The sequence below is a fragment of the Maniola hyperantus genome, chromosome 8 (genome assembly GCF_902806685.2).
Source record: "Maniola hyperantus chromosome 8, iAphHyp1.2, whole genome shotgun sequence".
Classification (NCBI taxonomy): domain Eukaryota; kingdom Metazoa; phylum Arthropoda; class Insecta; order Lepidoptera; family Nymphalidae; genus Maniola; species Maniola hyperantus.
Genome location: NC_048543.1, coordinates 12,827,408 through 12,840,355, shown reverse-complemented (window position 1 = coordinate 12,840,355; position 12,948 = coordinate 12,827,408). Strand labels below are relative to the sequence as shown.

Genomic DNA, 12,948 nt, shown 5'->3' with positions numbered 1-12,948 from the left:
GCACTGTACCGTGGCAAGTGCACTAGTGATGTGCTCGTTGCAAGTTTGATAAGATTTCCGGTATTTTTATCGTAAAACTACGAAAAATTATAGAATAGAATATAATAATGTTTATTCAATGTATCATATACATGGTGTAGGCAATTTATCGTCCTGTACAGCAGTGCAACACATCGAACAGGTAGGCCACTCAGCTTGTGTTGAGAGTCGGGCCCCTCAGACACAAACCTCTATGGCAAATATCTGAGATACCAGACGCCCCAACGCTGATTTTTAGTGACCGCCTTTTATACAACCCAAACGTCAGTGGCATATAGAATTTCGTATTCATTCGTATTCAGTTTGTTTTCATGAATTGTGAAAATTCGATTCGAAGTGGCTGTCACAAAACGATAGATCCGTCAAAATACGTACCTATACTTAGAAGAAATACATATATGCGTATCGTATACGTATGTTTTATATGACGGCCACTTTGAATCGTATTTTTACGTATCACTAAAACGAACCAAATACGAATGAGTGCACCAACGCCCTAAGACATTGAAATGTGTAGTGCAAAGTTTTCATTTCAAAAACGTTAATAGTTTACGTCAGCAACACTTTTGAAACTATAATTTAAATTATTTTAATTACTTTTACATTGATAAGAGCTATGTAATAGCCTGGGTAAGTCGTATATTTTCTATGTATTACATGGTGATTGAGACTGGTACGTTTTTTTTATTTTATTTTTTTATTCAGATACAAGTTAGCCCTTGACTGAAATCTCACTGGTGGTAAGTGATGATGCAGTCTAAGATGATAGCGGGCTAACCTGGAAGGGGTATGGCAGTTTTTATTAAACCCATACCTCTTTGCTTTCTACACGGCATCGTACCGGAACGCTAAATCGCTTGGCGGCACGGCTTTGCCGGTAGGGTGGTAACTAGCCACGGCCGAAGCCTCCTACCAGACCAGACCAGAAATTTAGAAATTATAAAATTCCAAACCCCTGCCAGGAATCGAACCCGAGACCTCCAGTATTAAGACCACAGCGCTCACCACTGCGCCAGGGAGGTCATCACGTCTTAATGGAATATGTACGAATAAAAATGTAATTGCTTTATTCGATTGTAATTGTATAGAAGCAGGCGTTACTTTGCGGAAGTCCATGATATGCAATGAACCAAAATCTTAATTTGCTGTAATCCGCTGAAACAGGTCGCGTCGAGTGTGTTTTGGGATTTGTGTGGTGCTGCGTGGTGGTGGTGCGTATTGCTTGCAGAGTGGCTGCTTTTCCTGCATGGTTAGCAGTGGGAGGGCGGGCGATGCATTTCGCATGCTGCATGTTGCATCATACAGATTCGACCTGTTTCAGCGGATTAAAGCAAATTAAGTTTTTGGTTCATTGCTTTATTCGAAATAGGTAGATACTTGTATTATTTGAATTCTTTCTTTTTTTAATTTTATGTATCCTGCAATTTTGTGAAAAACAACTTAAATTAATTGAGCCCCGCGTAAGTGTTACAGGCAATTAACATACAAATTATTTTTATCAAAGCCAGTTCAGATAAGTCGAGTACACCTACCTAATTAAAACGTAGATTAAGCCTTCAAGTAAATAGTTAAAAACATCGATGTCACGCGCATGACACATCCCTATAGTTTACACCATCTTCAGTCTTACGTGCAACGCGCGTGCGCGCGACCGTGCTAGCGTATTTTCAATGGTTTTACGCGCGAACGAAAATTAAACTTATATGGCAGTGGTGAATCGGCCGTTTGGTGTTGTACCCAGTGCCAGAGACGACAGTCGGCAGGCGAGGACTCCTAGACATGGCAGGGTAATATAAGGTTATTTTATATGTCCGCGTTAATTACGCTTAACAAGGTCAAAACAAGAAGTACCTACTTACCTAGGTATCATATTAAAGGAAATGAGATCTTTCAATACCATCTTAGTTGATGTTTTACGGTATTGTTTAAAATATCTAAGAAAATCTTTTTTTTTAATTAACGCATTCTGTTTACGTACCTAGGTTTACGTCGTCGCTTGATTGTTTAGGTGTTTTAAAATACACGTTTTGTTTATGTTTAGAAAAAGACAAAATACAATATTGTTCTGTTATGTAAGCAGCAACAATGGTTCGTAACCTTAGGCCGTAACATTGTAAATATCTACTGAAGCGATAAAAAAAACTAGTGAGTTTAGTTATCCGTCTTTCAGTAATTTTTTCTCCAAAAAAATTTCTTTGGGTGGTAAACTAAATACAGCTAAATACTTACCTACCTACTCTGATAAAATTTTAGAATTGAAAAGTGATTGTTAAGAATATAAATTAAGTAGCAAAAAAAATCTTACTAGGAGCAAGCAATCGGGAAGGGGACGCCCCGCACAGCCTCCGCGCTAACCCAGTGCGGGAGAGTGCGGGTGTGCGGGGCGTCTGCCCGCCTCATACCACGATTGCCATCTCAACCTATCGCGGAGTTACTACTTAAAATGTGAAAGTTTGGATGTTTGTATGTCACAGTGACTGAACCATTTTGGGTGAAATATGGATTATGGAATGAAGATTGCTTATAGGTACCTACCTACCTTGAGTTAACGCATAAGCTACTTTTTATTCCGGAAAATCAAAGGTTTTCACTGAATTAATTTTTTATCCCGCAAAATCAAAGAGTTTCCGCGGGATTTTTAAAAACCTATACCTATCCACGCGATTAAAAAAGCTGTGATAGCCTAGTGGTTAGGACGTCCGCCTTCTAATCGGAGGTCGGGGGTTCGATCCCGGGCACGCACCTCTAACTTTTCGGAGCTATGTGCCTTTTAAGTAATTAAATATTACTTGCTTTAACTGTGAAAGAAAACATCGTGAGGAAACCTGCCTGAGAGTTTTGCATAATGTTCTCAAAGGTGTGTGAAGTCTACCAATCCGCACATGGCCAGCGTGGTAGACTATGGCCCAAAACCCTACTCACTCTGAGAGGAGACCCGTGCTCTGTAGTGAGCCGGCGATGGGTTGATCATGATGCGCGGATGTTGCTGGCCTCAGGCGACGAGGCAAGCCTGTGGAAGTTCCTACAAGAGAATATGAATCTAATAATAATAGAAATGGTAAATATTGTTTATAAACATTTTAATCTTTAATTGTATCAACATGTTTCTATATGGGTCCCAGACCTGAAATAAAATATTTTTATTTTATTTTATTATTTATTTTATTTATATGTCGTAGTATGGCCGTAGTCACGGAGTAGAAATATTTTGTACTCTGTGGTCGCAGTGGACACTGGACGTTTATAAAGACGATGACGAAGAAATAGCATAAATGAAACGAGCATTGGATATTGTGATATGCTCTATGATAATGAAGCACATCGAGCGTGTATCTGCGCGAGACCCAGTTTCAGACCAAAAAACGTGTTGCATTGCATGTCAAATAGAAAATGAACTTGATTACGGATTGATCGAAAGGAAAATGACAGCTGCACGCGATATCCAAACACAAAATAATATTCCTGGTATATTCTAAATCATTTTTGACTGACTTTTTGATAGAAGATTTTTATTATTTTGGCTTACTTGGTTATCATTCCATCGAATTTTGTAACTGATATTTCGTGTATGAGTTTCGCAAATTGCTATTGCGCTGGAACCATGTCTCATTGACATTCTTCGTTCTTGTTTGAATATTCCAAGCTTGTTTTCGAATATTCTAAGCCTTTGTTCTCAAACAGCGCCCCCCTGTCGATGTCATTCAAGTGCCAAGAGAGCCTTGTCGTTGCGGGCGTCAGCTAGTTAGTTTATTTTATTTTTTAAAGTCAGATACAAGTTAGCCCTTGACTACAATCTCACCTGATGGTAAGTGATGATGCAGTCTAAGATGATAGCGGGCTAACCTGGAAGGGGTATGGCAGTTTTTATTAAACCCATACCCCTTTGGTTTCTACACGGCATCGTACCGGAACGCTAAATCGCTTGGCGGCACGGCTTTGCCGGTAGGGTGGTAACTAGCCACTGCCGAAACCTCGCACCAGAAAAAGGGAGCTAGCTAGCGGATTATAGCTGAGTTTGTTGTGGGCTCTTCTCAGACCTGGGCGCGGTTTGGAACCCTCGTAGTTTTAGTTTTAAGTTTGCGTAATAATTATCACCACTATATCTTAGAAATCCAACATCTGACCATCAAAAAGAGTTATTAATTACCTATTTTGAATAAATTATTTGACTTTGACTTTGACTTTGACTTTAGCAAATTAAGCTTTTGGATCACTGTATATTATGGATTTGCACAAAGTAACGCCTGATTCTATACAATATTTTCTTGGTAATAAAATGCACTATGTAAAGATAATAAAAAAAAAAAAAAAAAAAAAAAAAAAAAAAACATACAGTCGAATTGATAACCTCCTTTTTTTGAAGTCGGTTAAAATGTATGTAAGATGGCTGATAAATCACTGTTCTACATTAAAGGGAATCGTGTTCTAAATTGCGTGTTTATGAAAGAATTCTACGTTTCACCCACAGTGTTTCTGTTACGCTCCAATCCCTCCCATTATGAGAGGTTTTGACGTACTATGGTGAAAATAAATTATGCTCGGTCTTTATTTTGTAGCATTTCTAAATAAAAAAAAAACGGTCAAGTGTGGAGGGTTCCGTAATACAGTCGTATTTTTTCGACATTTTTCACGATAAATCAAAAACTATTATGCATGAAAATAAATCGAAATCTGTTTTAGGCAGCGGTCCGACCGCCAGCGAGAAAACGACTAACTATCGGCGATTTTCTCTCTCAAGAAACGCACAATAAATGTACATTCCGTGTAAACGAAAGAGATGCATGTATCAAAAGTTGCTCTCTGACTGTTCACGCTGCCGGCGACGACTCGCTTTACTAGTATTGTCGCTGAGCGACGAACTTTCAAAAATAAATAAATAAATAAATAAACGTTTATTTCGGACGTTGCTATCCATAGATTGTTAGTATGTTAGTTACAATTTTTCCTTAATTAATAAGTTAGTATTGTTAGTTCATTAATGGGTAGGTACAATTAATTTTATTTTACTGACCACTACTACTACTACTACTATTTTAGCTACTGCCACACAGTGGTGTAGTATGGGACAGTCGGGCCTGGCCGCAATTTCCCTTAGGATGCCGTTGTCGCTGGTACGTAAGCGCTGCAGGAGAGATGCCGCTTTTTTGCGCATTATGGCAAAAAAGTCATTGGTATGAGCGTCTGCAAACATTTTAGATGCGCTACAGCGTCACGGCAACCTCAACAGTATCCTAAAGGCGTTATTATATTAAACACGCAGGGTGCTCGCTCAGCGATATTCGGTCAGTGATGCTCGCTCGCTTGAACACGTGTAACGTGCGCGCAGGTTTGCACAGGACCGAGCGACCGCGGGCGCGAGTAATCGCTCGTCACACTTGCACACATTAAAGCCCGGCGACAAAAATATTGAAACTACACACTCGCTTCCCGTTGATTGCCGACTCGTTTATAGTTTCTAGTTCTACTCGTTTCTCGTTCATCGTCAGCGGTCGGACCACTGCCTTAGAACGTACAGGCAAAGCCATTTCATATGATACCCCAGTTGGCATATTAATCTTACTTTGAAAGTTGAAATTACGAATTATTTTTACATGAAAACATTTTAATTTTTTTTTGTGATGTAACCACACATTCACAGTTTTACGGTTTTTTTTCGTTACTTTTTATATACTACCTACATACCTGCCAAATTTCATAATACTTACTAGGTCAACGGGAAGTACCTTATAGGTTTTCTTGACAGACACGTCAGACAGACAGATAGACAACTCCTAGATCCTATAGAATCACTTTGTTGCCTATTTCTTTTTCCTTTTGACGTACGGAACCCTAAAAATGATTTGTCGTAAAAACCAGTGATAGCCTAGTGATTTCATTTGAAAAAAAATGCAATCCTACGCGCTTTTGGTTTACTTCAACACGCACAATTTTTTTTGTTACGTGCCTATCTATAGTACATCGGAGTATGAGGCCATATTATTTGATTACTTTTTCGGTAATTGACAACTAGTCAAATCAGTAACTTTTTATGAAATGTCAAAACGCGCGCTTAGTATGTGAGCAACTATGTAATAGGTATTGAAATGTTAAGTCACAAGCAGCTATTTTAGTTTAATCGATAATTTAAAATGGTTATTAAACTTAAAACTAACAAAGGGTGTGGATTTTACATATTTTGGAAGACCCTCTATTCAATAATCACTGAGAAATAATTTATTTTTGACACAGGCAAATACCCAATTCTCGACCTGTCGCGTAGGTACTATAGATGTTTAGATAGTCTATCACAGTTAAGGTGATTTGAAAGACCCAGCCGCGAAAATTCAAATTTCAGTTAGGTTTCGAAAATAGTAGAGTCAAAGTCAAAATCATTTGACTTTGACTTTGACTGTAATCATACATCGAAGGCTTATGGTAATGAGTTTTGCGCGCATAACATTTATGCATCTACATGTTTTTCCATAAAACTTTGGTCAAAAATACTCATTTACTTCATATTTGTCCAAATCTGGGAAAATTCAGAAAATTATTTTTCAGGAACAAATATGAAGTACTTAAATGAGTATTTTTTTCGACCAAATGTTAAAAAAATCTGTAATTGTACTCTTCAATCAGGGTTTGTGTAACAAACCGTAGGCATTGCTCATCGCGTAGTTGGTGACAGCGATGTGACAATGTTATGAAAACTTTGCCTTGTTTGCACAGACATAGTCACAAAACAAACATTGGTCGGTGAACGTACAGGTATGAGTGTCATTTGCATTCGTTTTGTTTGATTTGGACAACTGTTGAGTTCCTACATTTATGTTTCGTTTTCGATGTTATTGTTTACGAATAGCCCAGCCTAATCCAGGTTCGATCCCGGGCATGCACCTCTAACTTTTCGGAGTTATAACAGCTGGTAATGTGTGTATACATGCATAAAAATAAACGGAGGTAACGCATTTGTGACAAGTTCATTGATTTGTTTACTTTGTGTTCGGTATTTGTTTGTTCTGCAATATTATTGTTATACGTATTTTTTCTACGCGTACATAGAAATATTATATCAGCATCTGTATTCTATTATAAAGCGATCAGAATAGAGCATTTTTAGGGTTCCGTACCTCAAAAGGAAAAACGGAACCCTTATAGAATCACTTTGTTGTCTGTCTGTCTGTCTGTCTGTCTGTCTGTCAAGAAACCAACTTCCCGTTGACCTAGAATCATGAAATTTGGCAGGTAGGTAGATCTTATAGCTGATATTTGGGGAAAAATCTGAAAACCGTGAATTTAGGGTTAGATCACACAAAAAAAATTAAATTGTGGTCATGAACTAATAATTAGTATTTTCATATGAAAGGTACCTGTACATTCTAAAACAGATTTTTATTTATTTTTATGCATCATAGTTTTTGAATTATCGTGCAAAATGTCGAAAAAATACGACTGTAGTACGGAACCCTCATTGCGCGAGCCTGACTCGCACTTGGCCGGTTTTTTTTATTTAGAAAAAAGGTTACTGACCTCGGTAATTTGCCACAGATATTTCAGTGGGCTACAGTTATTTTACATATTATTTTAGTTATTTTGTTTTATACCAAGCAGTTCATTGTTAATTTGGGATGGTTCCAAACATTTAAAAATAAGCAATCTTAATTACATTTACTTGTAACGTTTTAAAATAAGTTAAAACATTCCATTGTTTAGTTTTTCTTCTTTTTTAGGGTTACGTACCTCAAAAGGAAAAACAGAACCCTTATAGAATCACTTTGTTGTGTCTGTCTGTCTGTCAAAAAACCTAGAGGTTACTTCCCGTTGACCTAGAATCATGAAATTCGGCAGGTAGGAAGGTCTTAAAGCATTTTTAGGGAAACCGTGAATTTATGGTCACATCCTGAAAAAAAAATTTACAATGTGTTCATGAACATATATTAGTATTTTCATATAAAAGGGCTTTACCTGTACATTCTAAAAAAGATTTTTATTTATTTTTATGCATCATAGTTTTTGGATTATCGTGCAAAATGTTGAAACAATACGACTGTTGTTACGGAAACCATCGTTGCACGAGCCTGACTCGCACTTGGCCGGTTTTTTCTTCTTTTTTTCGTTTCCTGGCACCCAAAGAGCAAAGACCTGATGATTTCACGGACATTGTGATTCTGGTTTATGCTCTCAGCATTGTCCTTTGAATTGCAAGAGGATTTAGGTATTTAAATCATTATCATAATTATACATAATATACTTGTATAATTCGCGTTTTATTTAATTTTAAAAATCTCTGATACCTAATATAAAAGCCTCAATAGCTCAACCGGTATAGGAGTGGACTGAAAACCGAAAGGTCGACGGTTCAAATCCCGCCCGATGCACTATTGTCGTACCTACTCCTAGCACAAGCCTGACGCTTAATTGGAGAGGAAAGGGGAATATTAGTCATTTTAATATGGCTAATATTCTTTTTAAAAAAAATGAAATTATTAAATTTTAATGCTTAGGCGACCTCGCACCGGAAGACGCAGCGTTGGAAGACCCCCCCCCACTAGGTGGACGGACGACATCAGACGAGTCGCAGGGAGCCGCTGGATCCAGGCGGCGCAAGACCGTGGCGTGTGGAAGTCCCTACAAGAGACCTATGTCCAGCAGTGGACGTCTATTAGTTGATGATGAATGCTTAGGTACTCACTAAGTTTAGAACTCGAATGTGGCTTTCAATATTTTAAATTAAACTATCTGATCCGTCCAGCATCGCTCGGGTGGAATGTGGCGATACGATCCCGGGCACGCACCTCTAGCTGTTCAGAGCTATTTGCGCTTTAAGCAATTAAATATCACGTGCTTTAACGGTGAAAGAAAACATCGTGAGGAAACCTGCATCATGCATGCTTGAGATGTTGTCAAAGGTATGTGAAGTCTAGCACTAGGCCATTCTCAATCTAAGAAGATACCCGTGCTCAGAAGTGTTGATCATGATGATGACAGGAGCAAGTGTTGTGTCCTCTACAGTAACAATAGGAATATCTTCCTTGTTGTATCTTGGAAATTGTATTAGTTGCACCATATTAGTAAAAAAAATTGTAAGCGTGATAGAGCATATATGGAGTGAGATTGAAGATCCTGTGGCGACATCTAGTTTGGTCCATTGTAAGTTACTACGTCGCAGTGTACGATGGCTGTAGAATCTAAATATTTTTTCTCTGCTGAAATATGTATCTAATTTTATAAAGTACTAGCGACCCGCCCCGGCTTCGCAGGGATAGCTTATTACAATTTTTGTAGGGATCTCTAATTTTTTGGAAATAAAATACTTACTGCCTATGTTATTTAAGAATAATGTAGTTATGTACTGGTGAAAGAATTATCAAAATCGATTTAGTAGTTCCAGATATTACCCCCTACAAACAAACTAACAAACTTTACCTCTTTATAATCTAAATATATAAAGAAAGGTGACTGACTGACTGACTGACTGACTGACTGATCTATCAACGCACAGCTCAAACTACTGGATGGATCGGGCTGAAATTTGGCATGTAGATAGCTATTATGACGTACGCATCCGCTAAGAAAGGATTTTTGAAAATTGAACCCCTAAGAGGGTGAAATAGGGTTTGAAATTTGTGTAGTCCACGCGGACGAAGTCGCGAGCATAAGCTAGTATTAGTATAGACAAGCAATAATATAAAGTAATATTCTGAGACTCAAGTTTAGAGTCCTCTTCAGTTTCATCAAACTCAATAAACGATTTTCATTATAAAGTTATTATTAAACAATAGTCGCTTAATTAAGACTCTTATTGAACGATTTCAGATTTCCGAGTAGGTACCCATTTGGTCTCTGTTCTTTGAAATAATAATTCTACCTTGGGGTTTGAAGAAGACATTTTTCATTAAAGAAATGTATAAACAGCCGAATTTAATGCGGTGTCATGTATTTTCAATGTATACCCAATGTATATTGTTGGAAGTTCACTAAATAATTGTGTGAGTGATTTACAAATTAAGTAGGTATATCACGTTATGGAGTTCCGTTTTCCATTTTTGAAGATTAACCCGTCCCGGTCCCGCAAAAGTCCCGCAAATTGCTATTGAACGATGTCTCATTAACATCGAAATGACGTCATTTTGACGTCAGCCGAAATAAAAATATACTTACCATCAGCTCGAAACTTCAGTCTAGTGCTGACGTCACTAAAATGGCGGCCACGTGCATTAGCAATTTGCGGGACTTATATATATGTCGGGATAGGCCTGCTGCCTTGACGTGACGTGATATTCAATGAACAAACTGTTTACTACAGATAAACGGCGCTGCCGACATATATACATATATACCTATATATATATTTTAAAGAATATTAGCCATGTTACATGACTAATATTCCCCTTTCCTCTACAACTAAGCGTCAGGCTTGTGCTAGGAGTAAGTACGACAATAGTGCAACGGGCGGGGTTTGAACCGTCGACCTTTCGGTTTTGAGTCCACTCCTTTACCCGTTGAGCTATTGAGGCATTTAGTTTGAGGTTCAGGCGCGGTCTATGAATTCAAACATAGATATTATTAGTAAATCACTAAATCCCCAAATCAAAAACGAGAACTTTTTCTCTGCCGTTTACATGCCAAATTGGAAAACATAAATATTTCTCCCTTTAGAAAAAAAAAGCTTTTGGAAGGAAAAAATCAGAAAGAACTACTTACTGGAAATTTCTTTCAATGTGCTACTATTTTATTGTAGAGAACAGTAAACACCCGCTAACTTCATAACTGAATGTGAAATAAGATGTTAAAAGCCGGTCAAGTTCGAGTCAGACTCGCATACGAAGGGTACCGTACCGAAATAACGCTACTTATTTAATTTTTTCAAATATTCATGGCGGCCATTTGGAATTTGTTGTTATAGCGCCAATAGAAATACACGTTCTGTGAAAATTTCAACTCTGCCTGCCTATTATGATTCACGAGATACAGCCCGCTGACAGACAGACGGACGGACGGCCGGACGAAGGACTGACAGCGGAGGCTAAGTAATAGGATCCCGTTGGCACCTTTTGGGTACGGAACCCTAAAAACAGTTTTGTTAATTGCCTTCTGCTAAATTTAATTTATAAGTAGGTACAGTAGCTATTTAGCATGAGTAATAAAACACATTAAACTCATTGAGATATCACTCTGGTCGCGACTTTCACGTCGAATCATTCTTACGCAAAGTTGCTCATATTATTATTGTGTTAATTTTTTCGCAAATGGTACGAAAAGTAGAGTATTTTCCTCGGTGATAAAGCTGTCAGTCTTGGGTGAACTTAAATCCCTCGCTACACTCAGGACTCGTCTTAAATTTAATTAACTTAAATCGCTTCGCTCGTGATTTAAGTTTTTAACACCCTCGCTACGCTCGGGAGTAAACCTTGAGTGCTTTGTTACGCTCGCGATTTAAATCGTCAGCCGCGACAGAAGACACTGCTTTATCCCCTTGGTTAATAATCTACTATTACTACCACACACAACCTAAATACATACACGATAATATGTCAATGGGGCCAATTCTCTTGTACACAATCTCTAAACTAAACTAAATTAATAGGTCTGAATCTAGTGCTATCCTTTTCCACAAGCAACATTATGAAGGGGATAGCAATAGATTTAGATGTGTCATTTTAGTTTAGCTTAGAGATTGTGTACAAGAGAATCAGCCCCAATATGCAAATATCGCCTCCTTATTTTAAACTCCGTCTCAAAAAATCTGTTTATTAAAAAAAAATTTACACAGCACTTTCCAACAGACTTTCAAACGTTATTTTTATTATCTCGTGTAAGATTTTGTTTTTGTTTGTCACTGTGTACTCGTAACAAGTAGGTATAGTTCGTACAAAATGACTCCTCACGCGCCATTTTAACTCTATCGTTCAACTGTCATGTTAAAAGTTCGGATCACCTTTACAATAAAGACTAAAAGCGTACTTTTGACATGAAGATTGACACAAAAGTTAAAATGGCTAAAATTTTACTTCCCGATCCCCTGACTTCTTAACCACTAGGCTATCACCGTACTTCAAAGCAAAGTAAAACTTAATTGTTCTCAATGCTAAGGGCGAGGCCAGACGAGCGTAATTTTGTGAGTTGTCAGTCGCGTAATTTCTGCTGCATTCGGTTTCATACAAAAGTCCAGTTCGTGCCACACGGCGACGCAAAATGAGTTTGAAACAATGAGGATTTCTGCTAAGTAGAATTTCTGCGACCGAAATTACGCGACTTACAACTCAAAAAATTACGTCCGTTTGGCCTCACCCTTATGTGTCTGTTTTACAATAACGTGAATTGATGTAGGTATCACTACGCGTCTGCTCATGCTCCTTTTACAACTTTACACTAAGGCTGAGATCTATAGAGCGCACTTTGACATTGCTCAGACTTAAATATCCGTTGAAACGAGATAGGTTTATGCCAGCGATGGCGCTGTCTCGTTTTGACAAAGTCTTATGTCTGAGCAAAGTCAAAGGGCGCTCTATAGATCTAAACCTTAGGTACCTACTTACTCTGAATCGTTGGCAAGCACTTTTTTAATACAGTGGAATGGTATAAATAAGCTAAACTGAAATTATTATACTGAGGTAGTCATGTGCATCAGCTAGATATACTTATAAAAAATAAAAATCGGTCAAGTGCGACTTGGACTTGGACACAAGGGGTTCCGTACCATCGTACAAGAAATAACACTTTTTAATTTATTGACGGCCATTACAATTTTTTTCAATTTGTCGTCATAGTGGCAATAGAAAATACACATTTAAATTTCAAAAAAATAAATACAAAATTCAATTGTCTTCAACTTACTTCCCTAATCTGTGAATATTCACCGATTAGGGAAGTAAGTATATTTCAGTTTTACAGCTTGTAGGCTATGTCTAAAAATTCTGTAACATACAGACA

The 12,948-nt window shown here is 37.8% G+C and overlaps 1 protein-coding gene across 3 annotated transcripts in view; it reads left to right on the top strand.

The window, feature by feature from the left end:
• The window catches only part of LOC117984352 (sodium-dependent nutrient amino acid transporter 1-like), a 66,703-nt gene that overhangs the window by 32,030 nt on the left and 21,725 nt on the right, over positions 1–12,948 (top strand). Inside the window, exon 1 of one of the 3 annotated variants that reach the window (XM_034970976.2) lies at positions 1,675–1,826. The exons of 1 other annotated variant lie outside the window; for it this stretch is intronic. In XM_034970976.2, the coding sequence (XP_034826867.1) occupies positions 1,743–1,826 (84 nt within the window). In that variant the 5' untranslated portion in view covers positions 1,675–1,742. Of the gene's footprint in view, positions 1–1,674; positions 1,827–12,948 lie in introns of those variants that run through there. One more of the 3 variants, XM_069500121.1, reaches the window with a different exon arrangement.